Below are 24,561 nucleotides of genomic sequence, written 5' to 3'. Positions count from 1 at the left end.
TCTATTTCAAGAAGACATGATATTTTTTTGAACTCAAGGCAATTAACACGTTATGAAAACATATATGGTACAAAATCCATAAGCATAAAAAAGAGTTATACTGTGGCTTTTCATGGGAGCCATTCTGGGTCATCCATTGCAGGAATTATTCATCCCACCCATGAGGTTTCCAGGTGTGGCAGCCATGTTAGACATATTACATATGATTATACTGGGCAGGAAAGATAATACCTAAAATTGAAGACTCATAATGGCAGAGATAAGAATATACGGCAAGATCCTTGCAAGTTAAATTTTCATTCGGCACACGATACCAGACGAGGCAGCCATGTTAGGTGCACTATACTGGTTACAATGTAGTTGTAGTCATATATATTAGAATTAGTGATGTGCACCGGAAATTTTTCGGGTTTTGAATTCGGTTCCACGGCTGTGTTTTGGATTCGGACGCGTTTTGGCAAAACCTCCCTGAAAATTTTTTGTCGGATTCGGGTGTGTTTTGGATTCGGATGTTTTTTTTACAAAAAACCCTCAAAAACAGCTTAAATCATATAATTTGGGGGTCATTTTGATCCCATAGTATTATTAACCTCAATAACCATAATTTCCACTCATTTCCAGTCTATTCTGAACACCTCACAATGTTATTTTTAGTCCTAAAATTTGCACCAAGGTCGCTGTATGACTAAGCTAAGTGACTCAAGTAGCCAACACAAACACCTGGCCCATCTAGGAGTGGCACTGCAGTGTCAGACAGGATGGCACTTCAAAAAATAGTCCCCAAACAGCACATGATGCAAAGAAAAAAAGAGGTGCACCAAGGTCGCTGGATGGCTAAGCTAAGCGACCCAAGTGGCCGACACAAACACCTGGCCCATCTAGGAGTGGCACTGCAGTGTCAGACAGGATGGCAGATTTAAAAAATAGTCCCCAAACAGCACATGATGCAAAGAAAAAAAGATGCGCAATGAGGTAGCTGTGTGACTAAGCTAAGCGACCCAAGTGGCCGACACAAACACCTGGCCCATCTAGGAGTGGCACTGCAGTGTCAGACAGGATGGCAGATTTAAAAAATAGTCCCCAAACAGCACATGATGCAAAGAAAAAAAGAGGTGCACCAAGGTCGCTGGATAGCTAAGCTAAGCGACCCAAGTGGCCGACACAAACACCTGGCCTATCTAGGAGTGGCACTGCAGTGTCAGACAGGATGGCAGATTTAAAAAATAGTCCCCAAACAGCACATGCAGCACACATATGGATAGTATACTTGACGACACAGAGGTAGAGCAATGGACTACTGTACCATACTGCTATATATATACTGGTGGTCAGCAAAATTCTGCACTGTCCTCCTACTGTATACTGCGCACAACTACAATGCAGCACTGGTATGGATGGATAGTATACTTGACGACACAGAGGTAGAGCAATTGACTACTGTACCGTACTGTTATATACATACTGGCGGTCAGCAAAATTCTGCACTGTCCTCCTACTATATACTGCGCACAACTAAAATGCAGCACAGGTATGGATGGATAGTATACTTGACGACACAGAAGTAGAGCAATGGACTACTGTACCGTACTGCTATATATATACTGGTGGTCAGCAAATTCTGCACTGTCCTCCTACTATATACTACAATGCAGCACAGATATGGAGCGTTTTTCAGGCAGAGAACGTAGATATTTGCAGCACACTGAGCACAGATATTTGCAGCACACTGAGCACAGATATTTGCAGCACACTGAACACAGAAACTGAGAGAACGCAGCCACGTCCTCTCGCTATCATCTCCAATGCACGAGTGAAAATGGCGGCGACGCGCGGCTCCTTATATAGAATACGAATCTCGCGAGAATACGATAGCGGGATGATGACGTTCGGGCGCGCTCGGGTTAACCGAGCAAGGCGGGAAGATCCGAGGCGAACCGCGTAAAATAGGTGAAGTTCGGGGGGGTTCGTATCTCGAGGAACCGAACCCGCTCATCTCTAATTAGAAGATATAGATATATATATATATATATATATATATATATATATATATATATATAGACTGCAATGTTGCTCGGCACTCCAGACTCACAATACCCGGTTCTGGTGCCTTCCTCTGGGGTGAACCCCCCGTGTATACAAAAGTCCAAAGGCAAAGGCGTCACTCAGAGACTGTTAACACCTGGGTAAAATGTGCATAAAAGCCCCGCAGGACGTGCTTTATTGTGTAACGTTTCGGGGACTAATACCCCTTCCTCAGACAAAGGAAGGGGTATTAGTCCCCGAAACGTTACACAGTAAAGCACACCCTGCAGGGCTTTTATGCACGTTTTACCCAGGTGTTAACAGTCTCTGAGTGCCGCCTTTGGACTTTTATATATATATATATATATATATACATACATATATATATATATATATATATGGGCAAAAGGGAAACGAACCAACTTTTATTCAGTGGTGATAACTACTAGCACAATGTAAACTTCACAGTACCATTTTTTTTCTAAATGTCTTATTTTTGAGCAGCATGAATAACGCTCAGTATATTTGAGGGCAAAAGATACCTCATTAGTTAATTTCTTTATCTCCTCAGACATTTGCTGTTCCATCTCCTCATATAAATGCTGTACCTCTTCATTATGTTCAGCAATCCTCCTGTCATGAGAGACATAAATAGATATAATACAGAAGTGTAGGGCTGAGGAGAGAACAACAGAAGGCAAAGACAAGTTTTTTGTCTGTCTTTCTAACTTGATTTCTCACTAATTTCACTAGCTCCCATTACAATACTTTGCAATAACTGATTGAAAAAGGAGGTGTGTGTCGTAGCAGTTATCAGTATTAGCCATTATTAGCAGTGTGGTGATGGGCAGTGGGAGGAGTCAGGACAGGTAAGGAAAAGGACGTACTCTCAGGTCTGGTGTCAGTGACTGCTGCCCAAATACAGTTATTGTAGAAAGGAGTGCAAGCTATTGATGGGTGACGCTGGATGTCTAACTTCAATTATCTAACATTGGATAGCAATGTTTAGTGTTGGAAGAGATTGATAGCTTCTAAAAGTGCCTGTACACATGCAAAATTAATATGCGTGGAAACACCTGTAAAATAGATCCTTACATGGTTGAAATGTCAGCATGTACATTTGGTGAATGTAGCTCCTGTCATTCAAAATGAAAGTTGTGAAATAAGATATCCCATATTAAACATAAGAAAGGTATTGCAGGTCATAGTGGAGCTCTGAGGCCTATACATGGCCTAGTTTTGTGGTTTTGTGCCATTACATGATTGCAAAGCTCTGCTGTAATGAGCTAACCTGTTTATTGCCAGAAAGTGATCAGTGCAGGAATTAGTGAAGAAGAGACTTGTAAAATGTTGTAGCAATTTCTACTGTTTTAATTAAATGTGACTCTGGTGTATAGCTTCAACATGTGGAGGGAAAACCTTGGACTGCCCATCCTAATTGGGAGTCCCGTGCCCTTGACTTGAACCTTAGTGTTAGGGACCTACCAGATGAAGTCACCTGGTCGTGGTAGTTGGGCCCACTAAGCACCTCAGTTTTGCTCTGTGTTAGATTGTAGTTTATTATAATTATTCTGATTAACCGTGCTTATTTCTATAATAATAATAATAATAATAATAATAATAATTTTATTTATATAGCGCTCTTTCTCCAACAGGACTCAAGGCACTTTACAGACATAAAAAACAATACACATGATACAGAGGATTTAAGTAATACAGCAATAGATAAGCAACACAGATATAAAAGAAAACCTTAAGCACACAGAAAACATAACGCAGGATTGGTGTAGGCATTTTGGGTAATAACTTCCAAGGTTTGTGTATTCCACCCTCATAAGGTACCAAGTGCGGCAGCCATCTTGGGCGCTCAGCGTAGGATTACCCAGGGTGGAATAGTCCACCCCTAGAAGAGATGACACAAAATGGGGGTGATTTCAGAGTCCTACAGTTTAGAGTAGGGTTCCAACAAAACCACAAGGTCCATGTATTTTTCATCCCATCCACAAGTGTACCATATGGGGCAGCCATGTTGGGCGCACTTTGAAGGTTACACTGTGGTAGGTGAGCCATACAAGGGCCAAGTTCATATATGGGAAAAATGATGCTTATGTAGTAGTATGATGTACCCTGCATGTAGGGCACAATGGCAAGGTGTGCAATCAGTGGAGGTAAACATTACCGGAAAAACACATGGTGGGGTGGAAGCGAGCAATGGAGAGAAAAAAAAAAAAACACACACAATAAAGGAGTGCATCTGCATTTTTCCTTTTTCTTTGTACAGTATATCTTCAACATAAGGATTGTGAAAAATATAGTAGCAAAGCCATAGAACTTACACTTTAATAATGTAGTTATATATACATGAATCACAACTTAATCCCCGTGTCCCTGGTTTACTCAAAACAAGTGATTTTACATTGTCAGCAAAATTAAATGTCATTGGTTGAACTGTGTGGGAGCACTAACAGAGGGCATATTGTATATTTTTTTGCTTGAGGTCTATGCTTTAGGAAAAGGTGCAGGTATTTAATTAAAATCATTATTCTATTTGACTTACTTTTTTAACATAATCTCCAGAGTTTCCTTTTCTGTTTTGGCTTCTTTGATTTGGTTTGTCACTTTTTCCAAGAATTCTTCTAGGTTCTCCAGCAAATGAGGTTCCTCAAGACTGAGCCTGGTCCACAGTTTCCAAATTTCACTTTCACTTAAATAATGAAGATATAATAGATTTCTAGGTGTTATTGTTTTTTTGTTTTCTTATTTTGCCTATAAGATGATAACATTCTTTTGGAGACATACAGTATATGGTGGTATTTATTTGCAGACATTATGAGGTATATTATTTACTAAAGTGTGTGTTTTTAGAAGTGGAGATGTTGCCCATAACAACCAATCAGATTATAGCTATTATCTTCTAGAAGGTGCTAGGTAAATGATAAGTAGATTCTGACTGGTTGCTATGGGCAATAGCTCTACTTCTAAAAACCTGCACATTAGTAAATATAACCCTGTGGGGGAGATGTACAAAGCAGTGAAAAGAGCGGAGAAGTGAGCCAGTGGAGAAGTTGCCCTTGTCAACCAATCAGCATTGAAGTAACACTTATAATTTGCACAATATAAAATAACACAGAACTGCTGATTGGTTGCCGTGAGCAACTTCTCCACTGGCTCACTTCTTCACTCTCATTACTGCTTAGTACATCTCGCCCTATATATGTCTACATAATTACATTATAAATTAATGGACCTTAAAATAAAGTAAGGGTACACCTCTTTTCATCTTGTAATATTGCATAAGTGTAACTGGGACACACAGTGATGTTATTTTTTATTAACAGTTACGCTAGCTATACATTATGAGATTTTTTGATCTAACCGACAACCGGTTTGAGTTTTCTGCAAATCGAAGGTCCCAATATCTATGCTACACGATAAGTGATTTACTTTATAATTTACACATTTTCTGTCACACCACACATACTGTATGCATATGTTCGTCCACAGAGAGGATGTCATGGTCATGAAAAATCATAGGAAATATGGTGAGAATATTGAGAATGATCCCTCACTGCAAGACTGACCTATTGGATAATCAAAGGAGTGTGTTTGTGGCTAGGATTATTCTGTTTTATCACTGAAACGATCGTGCCTAGCCCTACACACGATGCAATATATCAGGCTGATCACCCAATTATTGGCAAATCGGGCTAATAATTGAACAGTGAGTACCTAGCTTTAGAAATACACTTGCAGCCTTAAATTGATTTTGTAGCTAATTAAGATCTAATGAGAACAAAAATAATAATTTTCTATGTCTACTTTATCTGAAAATATTCTTATTTCAGACAAAATCAATGATTGCTCATTTATCTAAGAAAAACAGTAAACCTAAATTGGAAACCATTAGTGGGTAAAAGTTGCAAAATGGAGTTAACGAACTTGCAGTAATTTAATTTATGTTTTGGTAATAATATAAAGTAGAAAGAATTTGGAGTGTATTCAATACCTGTCTGAAACTGCCGTCTTGTCAGAAAGACTGCAGTTTCCGACAGGTTTAGGTCGGAAGGGGTTCTGACCTATTGAATGCCGACGTGGATTGACAGATTAGCCACGGATCCACATGTTCTGCCGCCAAATCCGACAGGTTTTGGCCCGGTTCCAACAATGTCAATCCGACTTTTTTAAAGTCGGATTGACATAGTCGGAACCGGGGAGATGAGACGGGGTTGTTGTCTGTGTGGGGGCAGGGGCACCCCCCCTCCCGATCGCTCACCGACTTTTGAAGGCAGCTTGCAGAGGCTGACGCTGGCCTAGGGAGACTGAGGCGGGGGGGGGGGGGGGGGTCAGTGCTGCACCCCATGGCGCCCTGTGTTATGGTGATCAGTGTAGGGGTGGAGAGGGCACGGGGAGGGAACAGAGCACCGGGGGGACAGGCAGCAAGTATTTACCTGCCCCGGGACCAATGTTCTGCCTCACTGCTCTCCGTGGTTCGCTCCCTCCTTGCGATCCGCAAGCTCTCCTGCATCTCTCCCACCTGTTCCCCGCTGTCCCCATCTGTGCTCGGCGTCCAGGTTGCCAGCGATGCCTCGGTTTTTAGGAACTTCCAGACGTGTCCTCTTTGCGCAGTTCTCTGCTCCCAAGTAGCGACCTCCTCGCTCATGGAAGCAGGAGTGGCCAAATTCGACAGTCTGATTTGGCTACTCATCGAATACTGATGTGTCGGATCATTTCAGTCGGAAAGGATTCGACAGGTATTGAATATACCCCTTTGTGTTATTTATGAAAGGATAATTTTTTCTTTATGATGAGCTAACTAAGACTATCTAGTATAATCTGTAATACTAGTTATGCGCCCTGCATGCAATAAAAAGTGTATGACTAATGGCCCACATACATGAGAGGCCCCAAATACCCGATCTGCTGATCCTGACCAATTTTTAAACATGATCGGGATCAGCAAATACAGTAGCAGCAATATGTCGCTGATGTATGGGAGCCATAAGTCTTGAATAATCATGAAAGTTATCAGAATAATTAAACGGCAACAGCCAGAGCCGGCCCTAACCAATATGATGCCCTAGGCAAGATTTTGGCAGGTGCCCCCTAGCACCACCGCTATTTCCACCTCTGACCCAGCACCCCTTTCCCAGCACCATCACCCCTCACCCATAGCAGGCCTCATTTTGGTGCTCCTACCCCCTATTTTTTAAATAGGAACAGTGCACACAAAAGGGGAAAAGGGGCGTGTTCTTGCTGGGAAGGGGCATGGCCACACAATAGTACACCAAATTCAAATTACGACACACAGTAGTGCAACTTTTATTCACATTATATCATGCGATAGTGTCCCTTATTCACGTTACATCACACTGTAGTACCACTTCACCTTATGTACGTTATTTCTCACAGTAGTGCCCCTTACTCACATTACATCACACCATATTGCTCTTTATTTACATTGGACTACACACAGTAGTGCCCTGTCTATACGTTACGCCACACAGTAGAGCAGCTTATGCACAAAATGCCATACAATAGTAATGCCTTTATACTCCTAATACCACACAATAAAGCCCTTTACACATATGACACAGATTATTAATGTCCTTATAAACATAATGCGCCTTACACATTTGCCAACCTTTATTCATGCCCTTATACACATAAGGGGCCTAATTCAGACCTGATCACAGCAGCAAAATTGTTCTATAATGGAATAAACCATGTGCACTGCAGATGGGGCAGATACTGTATAACATGTGCAGAGAGAGTTAGATTTGGGTGGGGGGGTGTTCAAACTGAAATCTATATTGCAGTGTAAAAATAAAGCAGCCAGTATTTACCCTGCACAGAAACAAAATAACCCACCCAAATCTAACTCTCTCTACACATGTTATATCGACGCCACCTGCAGTGCACATGGTTTTTCCCATTAGAGAAAAATGTTGCTGCTGCGATCATGTCTGAATTAGGCCCAATGTCCCTTACATATACAGTACGCCGCACATTATTAATGCCCTTATACACATAATGATACACATAATGCCCCTTACACATATGCCGCATATTGGGGGTAATTCCAAGTTGATCACAGCAGGAAATTTTTTAGCAGTTTGGCAAAACCATGTGCACTGCAGGGGGGTGGGGGGGGGGGGGCAGATATAACATGTGCAGATAGAGATAGATCTGGGTGTGGTGAGTTCAATCTGCAATCTAAATTGCAGTGTAAAAATAAAGCAGCCAGTATTTGCCATGCACAGAAACAAAATAACCCACCCAAATCGAACTCTCTCTGCAAATGTTATATCTGCCCCCCCTGCAGTGCACATGGTTTTGCCCAACTGCTAAAAAATTTCCTGCTGCGATCAACTTGGAATTACCCCCATTATTAATGCCCTTATACACATAATGACACACATAATGCCCCTTACACATATGCTATACATTAGTAATGCTCTTATGTACATAATGACACACATAGTGCCCCTTACACATATGCCGCCCATTATTAATGCATTTATACACATGATATACATAATGCCCCTTACACATATGCCGAACACTATTGCACAATCAACCCACACACACACAGCACTCACACGGCCGCTAACACTGTGATCTCTGCCTCTGCAAGATGTCCTCATACATTTTGCCTCAATACGTCATGCAGCAGGAGATGCCTGGCGCAGGGGCATATCTAGAGAGGAGTGGACCTGTGTGCAGTCTCTGGGTGTGGGCCCCCTCCTCTGCCGTCCTGTAGCTAGCAGCAGCGCTGTTAGCGCTCTGTCTGAGCGCTTGAGAATCTGGCACAGTGCCAGCTACGGGACTCGGGAGAGGAGGGGACCCACACCGGGACACCAGAAAGGCCCAGGGGCCTGTGTGCACCACACACACTGCACCCATTATAGATACGCCACTGGCCTGGCGTGAGTCAGCTTTCAGCTTCCAGCCAGCTCTGCTAATGCTGGGCAACTTTTTTTGCTTTAAATGCATTGCTATGTGACTAGGATGCACAAGCAGCTTCTGCTGATTAAAATGATATGTGGCATGCAAATATTCTATGTGTGACTGTGGCTGTATCTGCATACGAAATGCTACGTTACAGTGATTTCCAGGAATACACTGTAACGTGGCATTTTGTATGCAGATACAGCCACAATCGCACACAGAATATAGGCATGCTACATATTATTTTAATCAGCATAAGCTACTTGTGCCCCTAGGCATTCCAAATGCCCTAGGCATTTTCCTAGATTGCCTATGCCTAGGGTCGGCTCTAGCGACAGCAAATAAGAACAAAATCAGATGACATGGATACAAGGCAAATTCACATAGACTGATGTATGTAAATAGTCATTTGGTAAGCAAGTAAACTCCAGAAGCAGTGAATACATACTCCTCAAAAACATTGTGCGCTCCCAGATGTTCCATAAAGGACTTAAATTGTTTTTTTTCTTCAGTGTCTGCTTCCTCTAATGATGGAGAGTGAGGAAACTCTGTGATTCTTTTTGTAGATTTTCTTTTTCTTTTTTGATTCCATTGACCGCTACCTGAATTCATAAAATTTTCTGTAAAAAACAAAAAACCAGAAGCCTTGATTAAAGGCAACATAACTTTTTTCTTTTAGACAAAATACAAACATTATAAACAGCGTCCTGTCCTCTAGTATCATGATCCAGAGCATCAGTAACAGCAGAAAACCTGTGTTAAGGTGGCCACACATTAGGATGACCAGCATCCTTACGATTTTCCCCACAGCTGTTCCGGCTGCTCCCAGGCAGCTCCAGGAGTATGATAGATCGTTAGGTTAGGAAATAGTACCTAACGATTTATCGTACGACATGTGAATCACCGCTACCCAGATTGCCTGATCTTATGTGCAGCACATAAGATCAGAGGATCTAGCATACGACCCGCATCAGATCGTCCTTATTAGTGAAGTGCAAGCGATTTGCACTTTCACTAATGATATATCAATTCGATATATCAATATTGGGCGCATCGACCCAATGGTCTTTCAGGTGTGTGGGGGGCTTTACAGTATTTCTTTATCTGCTCTCCCAGAGCTGTAATGCCGGTTGTTAGCTTCCACTTCTGCTTAGCTTTACCCATGATTATGATTTCCCCTACCAGAGACATTTATTTTCATTGTGTTGGGCACCACTGGCAGGTGTATCAGAAAACCGCTATGACTGTATCATTGGCCATTAAAGTTAAAACATGAGAAGACTTCTAGCATTGTAAATAAGTAATTGGTGGTATGATTGCTTATTTTTTTTAAGTTTAGTGATCTATAAGTCAGAATTCAATTAAATGCGTGACTTACCGTGGGGTTTTAGCTCCTGGGCTAAGAGCCTGGAATCGGATATATTCAATTACTGCCAGTGGTAATACCAGTAGGTGCACTTCAAGTGGAGTTCTGTGTGCACCATAGGAGGAATTTATGCTTTACTGCGCATTAGCAATGGGTCTTACTGCGGGACATAATTGAATAGTTCCAGGCAGCTAAAAGTTCAAAAACATGATTTAATAAAAGAAGCAATAAATCTTGCTTACTTAAAAAATGTAAATATATTTTGGTCCACTCACCAAGTGTGCTCCATGTTCCCCGTCTCCTCCACAGGACATAATCCAACATTTAATTAAACTACACCTTTAGCCTTTTCATGTTACTCAATATTTACCATGAATTAGCTTGTTTGTTTCGGGACCTTTAGGCAGTGCCAGATTAAGGTCCACCTGGGCCTGGAGCTGAAATTTCTGAAAGGCCTATTGTGTGCCTCGAAAGGAGGTGTGACTAGTGATGTGACCAGTGTGGTATGTCTGTGATCTAAATAGGGGGTGTGGCCTGTGCCATGAATGTGGCTATCTCCATGTAGGTCATAGCTAGTACATATCTTCAACCACTTAATAGTTAACTGTAACAAGAAAAAGTTTGTGACCACCATATAATACACAGCATCAGTGACCACCATATCATACAGGAAGCATCGCAGTGACTGCCATATAATACAGATAGCTGAAAAGGTGGAGAGGTCTAAAGAGGAGCAATGATGGGGAAAAACAGAGCAGATGTGGAAAGATGAGAAAAGATGGGGGCAATACAGAGCAGACAAGGAACTGAGGGCTACTGGAACACACTGACACATACACTACTTGCCGACACACTGACTGACAGACACAGCTTACCGACACATACACCCCTTACTAACACAGATTCCACTTACTGACACAAACACACTGATACAGACACAGTTTAGGCAGTGAGGATGGGAGGTTAGTTTCAGGCACCTCCGGGGATGATGCTTAGGGTTAGGCACTAAGAGGTGAGGTTAGGGTTAGGCTGCAGGTAGGGAGGGTTAGGAGGATGGGGAGAGGGGAGAACACCCCTTACTCACCCCTTTTGGCTTCTTAATCAGCGGGATCCCAGCGTCGGTATTTCAAACGCCGGGATCCTGTGCGCCGGGATCTCATACTGATCCCTTTAAATGATGGCTTCGCTATCCCCCCTTAAATAATATTGTTCTGCCACCTGCATACTCCCCCAATTTACATTTAAGTTGTGCCTCCTATTCCCGCTTTTATATTAATTTAACTTGTTGTCGGCCCATCTTATATATTTAACTTATGCCGCTATCTCATCTTAAATAATAATTTATATTAATACTGTATGTTCTTTTATTAATTTGTGCCACATACCCCCTTACATATTTAATTATGTTGTAATCTCCCATTTTATATATATATATATATATATATATATATATATATAAATTTACGTTGTGCACACATTCTCCCTTCTATATTTAAGTTGTGCCTCCTGACCTCCTTTATACTGAACGTTTGGCCCTGTTCCTCCTTTTATGTACTGTATATGTAACTTATGCCCCATATATATTTATATAACTTGAGCTGCCTGTCCCCCCCCCCTTTTATAATAATTATTTAACTTATACTCTCCGTTCTCTTACATACTATATGTACTTAAGTTATAACACCATCCCCCACCTACCTTGCTCTTCTACTGCTACATTTACTATGGGGGTCATTCCGAGTTGTTCGCTTGGTAAAAATCTTCGCATCGCAGCGATTTTCTGCTTAATGCGCATGCGCAATGTCCGCACTGCGACTGCGCCAAGTAAATTTGCTATGCACTTAGGAATTTTACTCACGGCTTTTTCTTCGTTCTGGCGATCGTAATGTGATTGACAGGAAATGGGTGTTACTGGGCGGAAACAGGCCGTTTTATGGGCGTGTGGGAAAAAACGCTACCGTTTCCGGAAAAAACGCAGGAGTGGCCGGAGAAACGGGGGAGTGTCTGGGCGAACGCTGGGTGTGTTTGTGACGTCAAACCAGGAACGACAAGCACTGAACTGATCGCAGAAGCCGAGTAAGTGTGGAGCTACTCAGAAACTGCTACGAGGTGTGTAATCGCAATATTGCGAATACATCGTTCGCAATTTTAAGATGCTAAGATTCACTCCCAGTAGGCGGCGGCTTAGCATGAGCAAATCTGCTAAAATCCGCTTGCGAGCGAACAACTCGGAATGACCCCCTATGTGCACTGCAGCACCACACAAGACAGGGTAAACTACAGTGAAAAGGCTTACTGTGTGTGCTGCCAGTGCCACACCCAGATACGGGTGCGGAGCTTCAGGCCGGGATGGGGGCGGAGTTTCGGACGAGTACGGGGGCGGAGCCTATGGCAGATTATCATTCGGGCAGAGGCAGAGACAGTTCGGACAGCCCCCGGCGTGGTTGGGACTTCTATCAATTGGGTTTCGGAGTGAAGGTGAGAGAGCTGCTGGTGATGACAGGATGATGACAGGATTTTCTTTCCTGTCAACACTGGCTGCAATGGAAGGGATCCTGTAGGCCTATTTTCAATGGGGGGCCTGGAGCTGCAGCTCCATCCGCCCCATTGTTAATCCGGCCCTGCCTTTAGGGGGTCATTCCGAGTTGATTGCTCGCTAGCAGTTTTTAGCAGCCGTGCAAACGCATTGTCGCCGCCCACCGGGGAGTGTATTTTCTCTTTGCAGAAGTGCGAACGCTTGTGCAGCAGAGCGCCTGCAAAAACATTTTGTGCGAAACAAGACCAGCCCTGTAACTACTCTTCGTGTGCGTTGATTCTAACGTTGGAGGGTTGGCTTTTGAAGTCAGACACACGCCCAGCGTCCGCCCAGCCACGCCTGCGTTTTCCCCGGCACACCTGCGTTTTTTCAAACACTCCCTGAAAACGGTCAGTTGACACCCAGAAACGCCCATTTCATGTCAATCTTCCATGCGTCGTGCCGTGCGAAATGAAAGCTTCGCTAGACCCTGTGCAAAACCACAATGGACTTTGTACCCGTACGTCGGGCATGCGCATTGCGGTGCATACGCAGAAATGCCGATTTTTAGCCTGATCGCTGCGCTGCGAACAACGGCAGCTAGCGATCAACTCGGAATGACCCCCTTAGTCCTGGTATATAATGAATAGACCCTTAAGTATTTTCTTATATATGTGGCATAAGTTTCAAATGAGGAGCCTGTAATAAAATATTTGTAATGGAGAACTCTAAATGTGAACAGTGCTCAGATATGCTTTTATTCATGCCCCCTAGATTTAGGCTATTGTAAAGGATAAATGTTTAAACCAATATACTGTGAAGAGCTAAATGGAAATATATCATCACATCCAGTGGCGTAACTACTGCCCCCGCAGCCCTCGCGGTGGCTTGGGGGCGAGGGGCTGCGGGGGCGCCACTGATTTACAGCAGACTGACATGCGGACGAGCGTCCGCATGTCAGTCTGCGGTCTCCTTCCCTCCGCCGCTTGTTGGAGGGACACGGAGGGCACAGCGCACCTCCCTGTGTCCCTCCTGCATCATCTCCGGCGGCCGCGGGTCTAATAGGGGGAAGTGCCGTCCGTGAGCTCTAACTGGCTCACGAACCGGCACTTCCCCCTATTAGACCCGCGGCCGCCGGAGATGATGCAGCAGGAGGGACCACAGGAGAGGCGAGCTGTGCCCTCCGTGTCCCTCCAAAAAGCGGCGGGTGGGGGGGGGGGGGGCGGGAGGTGGGGGAAGAAATATCTGGCACTGGGGGCATATATGGCACTGGGGGGGGGAATATCTGGCACTGGGGCATATCTGGCACTGGGGCATATATGGCACTGGGGGGGAATATCTGGCACTGGGGGCATATATGGCACTGGGGGGGAATATCTGGCACTGGGGGCATATATGGCACTGGGGGGGAATATCTGGCACTGGGGGCATATATGGCACTGGGGGGGAATATCTGGCACTGGGAGCATATATGGCACGGGGGGAATATCTGGCACTGGGGGGGAATATCTGGCACTGGGGGCATATATGGCACTGGGGGCATATTTGGCACTGGGGGGGAATATATGGCACTGGGGGCATATCTGGCACTGGGGGCATATGTGGCACTGGGGGGGAATATCTGGCATTGGGGGCATATGTGGCACTGGGGGGGTATATGTGTACCTGGCACATGGGGGGGGGCTATATTTGGCACTGGGGCATGTGAGTACCTGGCACCGTGGGGGAATATCTGGCACTGGGGACATATGTGGCACTGGGAGCACAGCCCTAGCAACAAGGACTACCTCCTAGCAACGAGCATGACACCCAGTGCATGAAACACCTGGCAACGAGCATGACACCCAGTGCATGAAACCCCTGGCAACGAGCATGACACCCTGAGCATGAAAACCCCTGGCACCGTGCATGGAACCAAGAGCATGAAACCCCTGGCAACGAGCATGACACCCAGTGCATGAAACCCCTGACAACGAGCAGGTAATTGAAAAGTAATTAGAAGCCTTACTGTAGGACTTAATGTGTAATGGGCATTACGGTGTGTGGCATAATGTATCACGGACATTGCGGTGTGTGTCATAATGTGTCACAGGCATTACGGTGTATGGTATACTATATCGCGGGCATTGTGATATGTGGTATAATGTCTCAGGGTCATTGCAGTGTGTGGCATAATGTATCACGGACATTGTGGTGTGTGTCATAATGTGTCAGGCATTACGGGGTGTGGTATACTATATCACGGGCATTGTGGTATGTGGTATAATGTCTCAGGGTCATTGCAGTGTGGCATAATACATAACGGGCATTGCGGTGTGTGGCATAGGGTATAACGGGCAGGGCATTGCGGTATGTGTCACAGGCATTACGGTGTATGGTATACTATATCACGGGCATTGTGGTATAATGTCTCAAGGTCATTGCAGTGTGTGCCATAATGTGTCACAGGCATTGTATGTGCTATAATGTATCGGGCATTGCAGTGTGTGGCATAATGTATCACGGACATTGCGGTGTGTGTCATAATGTGTCACAGACATTGTATGTGCTATAATGTATCAGGGGCATTGCAGTGTGTAGCATAATGTATAACGGGCATTGCGATTCCTGTCATAATGTTTCACAGGCATTACGGTGTGTGGCATAATGTGTCGGGGGCATTACAGTGTGTGCATATTGTGTCATGTGCATTATTGTGTGCGGCATAATGTCTAAGGGCCATTGCAGTATGTGGCATAATGTATACTGGGCATTACTATAAGGAGGAAAAATGACAAATAATGTAAGGGGCATGAATCAGGATTATTTTTCTTTCCTGTGGTGGCCAACGTCTGGGCGTGCAGGTTGCAAAACTGGGTTATAAGGTAGTCTTCTCCTGCAATACCACGCCCCTTTATGCAAAACCACGCCCATTCCAACGAAACCACGCCCCTTTTTTGCTGCGCATATTTATCCCTTTCTTGCTCCCAATTATGGAGCATGAAGGGGGGGGGGGGGGGGCGCCGAAGAATTTTTTGTCTTGGGGGAGAAAAATTTCTAGTTACGCCACTGATCACATCTCACCCTGATATAAAAATAATAAATAATTATTTTGCTTTTTCATACTTGCAAAAATATACACTCCACCCAAACATGTTTTATATTGTTTTTTGCGGACAAATATAGGGGAATATGTAATAGGGTCCGATTTTGCTCGAGGTGCGGTATGCCGGACGGTCTAATTTTTAAAGCACCAATCATTTATAAGGCAAAATCATGCCTTGTAAATGATTGCCGCTTTAAAAAAAGTCTGAGATCAGCCAGCTGACATACCGCACCTCCAGCAAAATCAGACTCTATTACATATGCCCCATAGTTTTCTTTTGGTGCCATAATCTAAATTAAAATAATAAATAAATATATATATATATATATATATATATATATATATATATTTATTTATTCATAGGTATTAAAAAAACAAAAATGATACAGAAACCATGTAAAATTTGTTTTTTATTTATTCTTCCTTTATTTACTTAGCACGACTCAAAGTCGCTTACAGACATCAAAAATATAGTACAAGAATTTAGTATTACAGCAAATATAGAAAACCACACAGAAATAATAAATAATAATAAAATAAAAAAAACCTAGAGAGCTCAATGTGCCTGATTAAGGTCTCGACACTCTCATAGCGTATGCCGCATAATACCGGTACTTTGAGCATGATACTGACCCATACTGCACATGTGCAGTACAGGTTTGTAACAACGGTCGCACTACAGCATCACACGGTCAGTGATTGACAGTCTGATGTTGTTTGGGGCAGGGAGGGGTCGGCCACAGCCTCCGTTTTTCAAAACTCTCTGGGATTTCCTGACCTTTATAGTACATGCAGCGGTCTGCTTGCATGAGCCCATGGGTCCCGCAGCTGGACAATGGTGTTGCAGGTGATACGATTCTGCTTCCTAGAATGCAGTTCAGATCACTAATGCAGGTAGGAGGCATGATGCCTCCTACTGCATTACCATATAAGTGCTATCACTCCTGCTTCCATGTAAGCAACAGCGATAGCTTCTCCATCCATATCTGAAGCAGGCCCAATAAGCATAATGCTTGGTTGGTGAAGACATTTGGGTAATAAATTCCATGGGTTATATATTCCACCCACAAATGGTACCAGTCGAGGCAGCCATCTTGGGCGCACTATGTAGGATTAACCTGGGTGGAATAGGTTACTCCTAGAAGAGATGACACAAAATAGGTGGTTATGGCGTCCTAGCGCTAGGAGTGGGCTCCCAACATAACTGTGAGACCCATGTATTATTCATCCCATCCACAAGCGTACTAGGTGAGGCAGCCATATTGGGCGCAATACAAAGGTTACACTGTGGGAGAAAAGCCATACACAGACCCAAGGCATATATGGGAAAACTGACACGTGTATTAGTACGAGCTCAATTCTGAGCTTCATGGCAAAGGCTGTGAATACTTATGTACATGTGATTTCTTAGTTTTTTATTTTTAATAAATCTGCAAAAATCTCAAAAAACTTTTTTCACATTGTCATTATGGTGGATTGTGTGTAGAATTTTGAGGGAAAACATTTATGTATTCCACTTTGGAATAAGGCTGTAATATAACAAAATGTGGAAAAGGGGAAGCGCTGTGACTGAATACTTTCCGGATGCACTGTATGCATCGCTGGGGGGCATACACACGACAGATCCGTGCTTAAAATCTAAGCAATCTAGTTAGATTGCTTAGATTTTAAACAGGGATCTCTCAGTGTGTACCCCCCTTAACATGGAGGGATCACAGCAGATAATGAAGATATCTGCCGAATTTGCTTCATTGGGGCTGTAAAAGTAATGATGAGCGGGTTCGGTTTCTCGGAAACCGAACCCCCCCGAACTTCAGCCTTTTTACACGGGTCCGAGCCGTGCTCGGATTCTCCCGTGTGGCTCGGGTAAACCGAGCGCGCCCGAACGTCATCATCCCGCTGTCGGATTCTCGCGAGACTCGGATTCTATATAAGCAGCCGCGCGTCGCCACCATTTTCACACGTGCATTGAGATTGATAGGGAGAGGACGTGGCTGGCGTCCTCTCCGTTATAGTAGAAAAGAGTGACTTAGTTATAATTGTGGGGAGGATTGGGGACGGGGGGCAGCTGTTAGGGAGTACAGTGCAGGGTTTTGATTATAATACCACCAGTGAGTTTAATCCATTGTTTCTCTGCCTGAAAAAAACGCTCCACCATATCTGTGCTCAGTGTGCTGCACTGCTGCATGATATATCTGTGCTGAGTGCACTGCTCACACTGCCTAATTGTGGGGACTGGGGAGCAGTTATAGCAGGAGTACAGTGCACAGTTTTGCTGACAGTGACCACCAGTCCAGTATACGTTTGTCTGCCTGAAAAACACTCCTGTGGTGGCTTTTTTTTTCTTCATACTAGTTTAGCAGTCTGCTGACAGTGTCCACCAGGTCCGTTATTATTATACAGTATATTATATATATATATATATAGCAGTACGGTAGGCCACGGCTGTACCTACCTCTGTGTCGTCAGTCGTCGTCCATAAGTAATATAATACTATACTATCCATCCATCTACATTGTATACCTGTGGTGGCTTTTTTTCCCTTCATACTAGTTTAGCAGTCTGCTGACAGTGTCCACCAGGTCCGTTATTATATTATACAGTATATTATATATATATAACAGTACAGTAGGCCACGGCTGTACCTACCTCTGTGTCGTCAGTCGTCGTCCATAAGTAATATAATACTATACTATCCATCCATCTACATTGTATACCTGTGGTGGCTTTTTTTTTCTTCATACTAGTTTAGCAGTCTGCTGACAGTGTCCACCAGGTCCGTTATTATATTATACAGTATATTATATATATATAGCAGTACGGTAGGCCACGGCTGTACCTACCTCTGTGTCGTCAGTCGTCGTCCATAAGTAATATAATACTATACTATCCATCCATCTACATTGTATACCTGTGGTGGCTTTTTTTTTCTTCATACTAGTTTAGCAGTCTGCTGACAGTGTCCGCCAGGTCCGTTATTATATTATACAGTATATTATATATATATATATAGCAGTACGGTAGGCCACGGCTGTACCTGCCTCTGTGTCGTCAGTCGTCGTCCATAAGTAATATAATACTATACTATCCATCCATCTACATTGTATACCTGTGGTGGCTTTTTTTCTCTGACCTCCTAGTGGATGCTGGGGACTCCGTAAGGACCATGGGGAATAGACGGGCTCCGCAGGAGACTGGGCACTCTATAGAAAGATTTAGGACTATCTGGTGTGCACTGGCTCCTCCCCCTATGACCCTCCTCCAAGCCCTAGTTAGATTTCTGTGCCCGGCTGAGCTGGATGCACACTAGGGGCTCTCCTGAGCTCCTAGAAGAAAGTATAGTTTAGGTTTTTTATTTTCAGTGAGACCTGCTGGCAACAGGCTCACTGCAACGAGGGACTAAGGGGAGAAGAAGCGAACCTACCTAAGTGGTGGTAGCTTGGGCTTTTTAGGCTACTGGACACCATTAGCTCAGGAGGGATCGAACACAGGACCCGACCTCGTCGTCCGTTCCCGGAGCCACGCTGCCGTCCCCCTTACAGAGCCAGAAACAAGAAGGTGGTCCGGAAAATCGGCGGCTGAAGACTTCTGTCTTCTCCAAGGTAGCGCACAGCACTGCAGCTGTGCGCCATTGCTCCTCATGCACACCACACACTGCGGTCACTGATGGGTGCAGGGCGCTGGGGGGGGGGGGCGCCCTGAGCAGCAATAGTAACACCTTGGCTGGCAAAACTAACCATATATAGCCCCAGAGGCTATATAGGTGTATATTAACCCCTGCCAGAAACGATAAAATAGCGGGAGAAAGCCCGCCAAAAAAGGGGCGGAGCCAACTCCCTCAGCACACTGGCGCCATTTTTCCCTCACAGCTTCGCTGGAAGGGAGCTCCCTGGCTCTCCCCTGCAGTCCTGCACTACAGAAAGGGTAAAAAAAGAGAGGGGGGGCACAATTTAGGCGCAATATATATATATTATAGGCAGCAATAGGGGAAAACACTCTGTATAGTGATATCCCTGTGTTATATAGCGCCCTGGTGTGTGCTGGCATACTCTCCCTCTGTCTCCCCAAAGGGCTTTGTGGGGTCCTGTCCTCTGTAAGAGCATTCCCTGTGTGTCTGCTGTGTGTCGGTACTGCTGTGTCGACATGTATGATGAGGATAATGATGTGGAGGCGGAGCAAATGCCTGTGAATGTGATGTCACCCCCTGCGGGGTCGACACTAGTGTGGATGGACTTATGGAAGGAATTACGTGACAGTGTCAGCTCCTTACATAAAAGGTTTGACGACATAGGACAGCCGGCTACTCAGCTTGTGCCTGTCCAAGCGTCTCAAATGTCAAAACGCCCGCTACCTCAGATGACAGATACAGACGTCGACACGGATACCGACTCCAGTGTCGACGATGATGAGACGAGTGTACCCTCCAAAAGATCCACCCGTTATATGATTGAGGCTATGAAAAATGTATTACACATTTCTGATGATACCCCAGGTACCACAAAAAAGGGTATTATGTTTGGTGAGAAAAAACTACCAGTAGTTTTTCCTGCATCTGACGAATTAAATGAGGTGTGTGAGGAAGCGTGGACTTCCCCAGATAAGAAATTGATCATTTCTAAACGGTTAATGGCTGCGTACCCTTTCCCGCCAGAGGATAGGTCACGCTGGGAAACACCCCCTAGGGTAGATAAAGCGCTGACATGCTTATCAAAGAAGGTGGCACTACCGTCTCCGGATACGGCCGCCCTAAAAGTACCTGCTGATAGAAAGCAGGAAAGTACCCTAAAAGCTATATACACACACACTGGCATTATATTGAGACCCGCTATTGCATCAGCTTGGATGTGCAGTGCTGCAGGTGCGTGGTCAGACTCCCTGTCGGAAAACATTGATACCATGGATAGGGACAATATTTTGCTAACGATTGACCATATAAAAGACGCGGTCTTATACATGCATGATGCACAGAGGGATATTTGCCGGCTGGCATCAAAAATAAGCGCTATGTCCATTGCCGCCAGACGGGGGTTATGGACTAGGCAATGGTCAGGTGATGCCGACTCCAAGCGGCACATGGAAGTTTTACCCTATAAAGGGGTGGAACTTTTTGGGGAAGGTCTTTCAGACCTCGTTTCCACAGCTACTGCTGGGAAATCTACTTTTTTGCCACAGGCTACCCCACAGCAAAAGAAAGCACCGTATTATCAGGTACAGTCCTTTCGGCCCCAGAAAACTAAGCGGGCTAGAGGCTCATCCTTTCTGCCGAGGGGCAGAGGAAGGGGGAAAAAGCTGCAGCACACAGCTAGTTCCCAAGAGCAGAAGTCCTCCCCTGCGTCCGGTAAGTCCACAGCATGACGCTGGGGCTGCTCAGGCGGAATCGGGAACGGTGGGGGCACGTCTCAGGTTTTTCAGCACACAGTGGGCTCTCTCACAAGTAGATCCCTGGGTCCTTCAAGTAGTATCTCAGGGGTACAGGCTGGAATTCGAGACGTCTCCCCCCCGCCGTTTCCTAAAATCTGCCTTGCCGGCAACTCCCTCTGCCAGGGAGGCAGTGTTGGTGGCTATTCAAAAACTGTATTCACAGAAAGTGATTGTCAAGGTACCCCTCCTTCAGCAAGGAAAGGGTTACTACTCCACAATGTTTGTGGTACCGAAACCGGACGGTTCGGTGAGACCCATCTTAAATTTAAAAGCCTTCAACACTTATATCAAAAGGTTCAAGTTCAAGATGGAATCGCTCAGGGCGGTTATTGCGAGCCTGGAGGAGGGGGATTACATGGTATCCCTGGACATCAAGGATGCGTACCTGCATGTCCCCATTTACCCTCCGCACCAGGAGTACCTCAGATTTGTGGTACAGGACTGTCACTATCAGTTCCAGACGCTGCCATTTGGGTTATCCACGGCACCGAGGGTCTTTACCAAGGTAATGGCTGAAATGATGATACTCCTTCGCGAGAAGGGAGTTTTAATTATCCCGTACTTGGACGATCTCCTGATAAAGGCGAGGTCCAAAGAACAGTTGATAGTGGGGGTGGCACTTTCTCAGGAAGTGCTACAACAGCACGGCTGGATTCTCAATATTCCAAAGTCATAGCTGGTCCCGATGACATCCTAAAACCAGGAAAAGTGTCGGTACATCAATGCACACGAGTCCTGGGAAAAAATGGTAGCTTCGTACGAAGCAATTCCATTCGGAAGGTTCCACGCAAGGACGTTCCAGTGGGACCTGTTGGACAAATGGTCCGGGTCCCATCTCCAGATGCAACAGCGGATAACCCTATCGGCCAGAACCAGGGTGTCGCTGCTGTGGTGGCTGCAGAGGGCTCATCTACTAGAGGGCCGCAGATTCGGAATACAGGACTGGGTCCTGGTGACCACGGATGCCAGCCTTCGGGGCTGGGGGGCAGTCACAAAGGGAAGAAATTTCCAAGGACTGTGTTCAAATCAGGAGATTTCTCTCCACATAAATATCCTGGAGCTAAGGGCCATTTCAATGCCCTAAGCCAGGCAAGACCCCTGCTTCAAAACCAGCCGGTACTGATCCAGTCAGACAACATCACGGCGGTCGCCCATGTAAACAGACAGGGCGGCACGAGAAGCAGGATGGCGATGGCAGAAGCCACAAGGATTCACAGATGGGCAGAGAATCATGTGTTAGCACTGACGGCAGTGTTCATTCCGGGAGTGGACAACTGGGAAGCAGACTTCCTCAGCAGGCACGACCTCCACCCGGGAGAATGGGGACTTCATCCAGAAGTCTTCCAAATGCTGGTCAACCGGTGGGAAAAACCACAGGTAGACATGATGGCGTCCCGCCTCAACAAGAAGTTGAAAAGATATTGCGCCCGGTCAAGAGACCCTCAGGCGATAGCGGTGGACGCTCTAGTGACACCATGGGTGTACCAGTCGGTTTATGTGTTTCCTCCTCTACCTCTCATACCCAAGGTACTGAGAATAATAAGAAGGCGAGGAGTGAAAACCATACTCGTGGTTCCGGATTGGCCAAGAAGAGCTTGGTACCCAGAACTTCAAGAGATGCTTACAGAGGACCCTTGGCCTCTGCCGCTCAGACAAGACCTGCTGCAGCAGGGACCCTGTCTGTTCCAAGACTTACCGCGGCTGCGTTTGACGGCATGGCGGTTGAACACCGGATCCTGAAGGAAAAGGGTATTCCGGAGGAAGTCATCCCTACCCTGATCAAAGCCAGGAAGGATGTCACCGCAAGACATTATCACCGCATTTGGCGAAAATATGTTGCTTGGTGTGAGGCCATGAAGGCCCCGACGGAGGAATTTCACCTGGGTCGATTCCTGCACTTCCTGCAAGCAGGGGTGACGTTGGGCCTCAAATTGGGGTCCATAAAGGTCCAGATTTTCGGCTCTGTCGATTTTCTTCCAAAAAGAACTGGCTTCACTGCCTGAAGTTCAGACTTTTGTCAAAGGAGTACTGCATATTCAGCCTCCTTTTGTGCCCCCAGTGGCACCTTGGGATCTCAATGTGGTTTTGGCATTCCTGAAATCACATTGGTTCGAACCACTTAAGACTGTGGATTTAAAATATCTCACGTGGAAAGTGGTCATGCTGTTGGCCCTGGCGTCGGCCAGGCGGATTTCAGAATTGGCGGCTTTGTCTCGTCCTCAGTTTCTCCCAAAGGTGGTCTCAGCTTTTCACTTGAACCAACCTATTGTGGTGCCTGCGGCTACTAGGGACTTGGAGGATTCCAAGTTGCTGGACGTAGTCAGGGCCCTAAAAATTTATATTTCCAGGACGGCTGGAGTCAGAAAGACTGACTCGCTGTTTATCCTGTATGCACCCACCAAGCTGGGTGCTCCTGCTTCTAAGCAGTCTATTGCGCGCTGGATTTGTAGCACTATTCAGCTGGCGCATTCTGCGGTAGGCTTACCGCAGCCTAAATCTGTAAAAGCCCATTCCACACGGAAGGTGGGCTCATCTTGGGCGGCTGCCCGAGGGGTCTCGGCTTTACAACTTTGCCGAGCAGCTACTTGGTCGGGGGCAAACACGTTTGCAAAATTCTACAAATTTGATACCCTGGCTGAGGAGGACCTGGAATTCTCTCATTAGGTGCTGCAGAGTCATCCGCACTCTCCCGCCCGTTTGGGAGCTTTGGTATAATCCCCATGGTCCTTACGGAGTCCCCAGCATCCACTAGGACGTCAGAGAAAATAAGAATTTACTCACCGGTAATTCTATTTCTCGTAGTCCGTAGTGGATGCTGGGCGCCCATCCCAAGTGCGGATTGTCTGCAATACCTGTACATAGTTATTGTTACAAAAATCGGGTTTTGTTGTGAGCTATCTCTTCAGAGGCTCCATTTGTTATCATACTGTTAACCAGGGTTCCTATCACGTGTTATATGGTGTGATTGGTGTGGCTGGTATGAGTCTTACCCGGGATTCAAAAATCCTTCCTTATTGTGTCAGCTCTTCCGGGCACAGTTCCTAACTGAGGCTTGGAGGAGGGTCATAGGGGGAGGAGCCAGTGCACACCAGATAGTCCTAAATCTTTCTATAGAGTGCCCAGTCTCCTGCGGAGCCCGTCTATTCCCCATGGTCCTTACGGAGTCCCCAGCATCCACTACGGACTACGAGAAATAGAATTACC

At 45.4% G+C, this 24,561-nt stretch overlaps 1 protein-coding gene across 1 annotated transcript in view; it reads right to left on the bottom strand.

Annotated features, from left to right (window-relative positions):
* LOC135049799 (EF-hand calcium-binding domain-containing protein 4B-like) overlaps nucleotides 1-24,561 on the bottom strand; it is a 227,427-nt gene that overhangs the window by 168,215 nt on the left and 34,651 nt on the right. The window contains exons 4-6 of the mRNA XM_063955674.1: nucleotides 9,419-9,590; nucleotides 4,580-4,726; nucleotides 2,565-2,655 (exon numbers count right to left, since the gene is read on the bottom strand). Coding sequence (XP_063811744.1) covers nucleotides 2,565-2,655; nucleotides 4,580-4,726; nucleotides 9,419-9,590 — 410 coding nt within the window. The remainder of the gene's footprint in view (nucleotides 1-2,564; nucleotides 2,656-4,579; nucleotides 4,727-9,418; nucleotides 9,591-24,561) is intronic.

This window comes from Pseudophryne corroboree, chromosome 2 (genome assembly GCF_028390025.1).
Source record: "Pseudophryne corroboree isolate aPseCor3 chromosome 2, aPseCor3.hap2, whole genome shotgun sequence".
In the NCBI taxonomy this organism is placed as follows: Eukaryota; Metazoa; Chordata; class Amphibia; order Anura; family Myobatrachidae; genus Pseudophryne; species Pseudophryne corroboree.
Note: the sequence above shows the minus strand (reverse complement) of the source record. Positions and strands in the feature narration are given on the sequence as shown.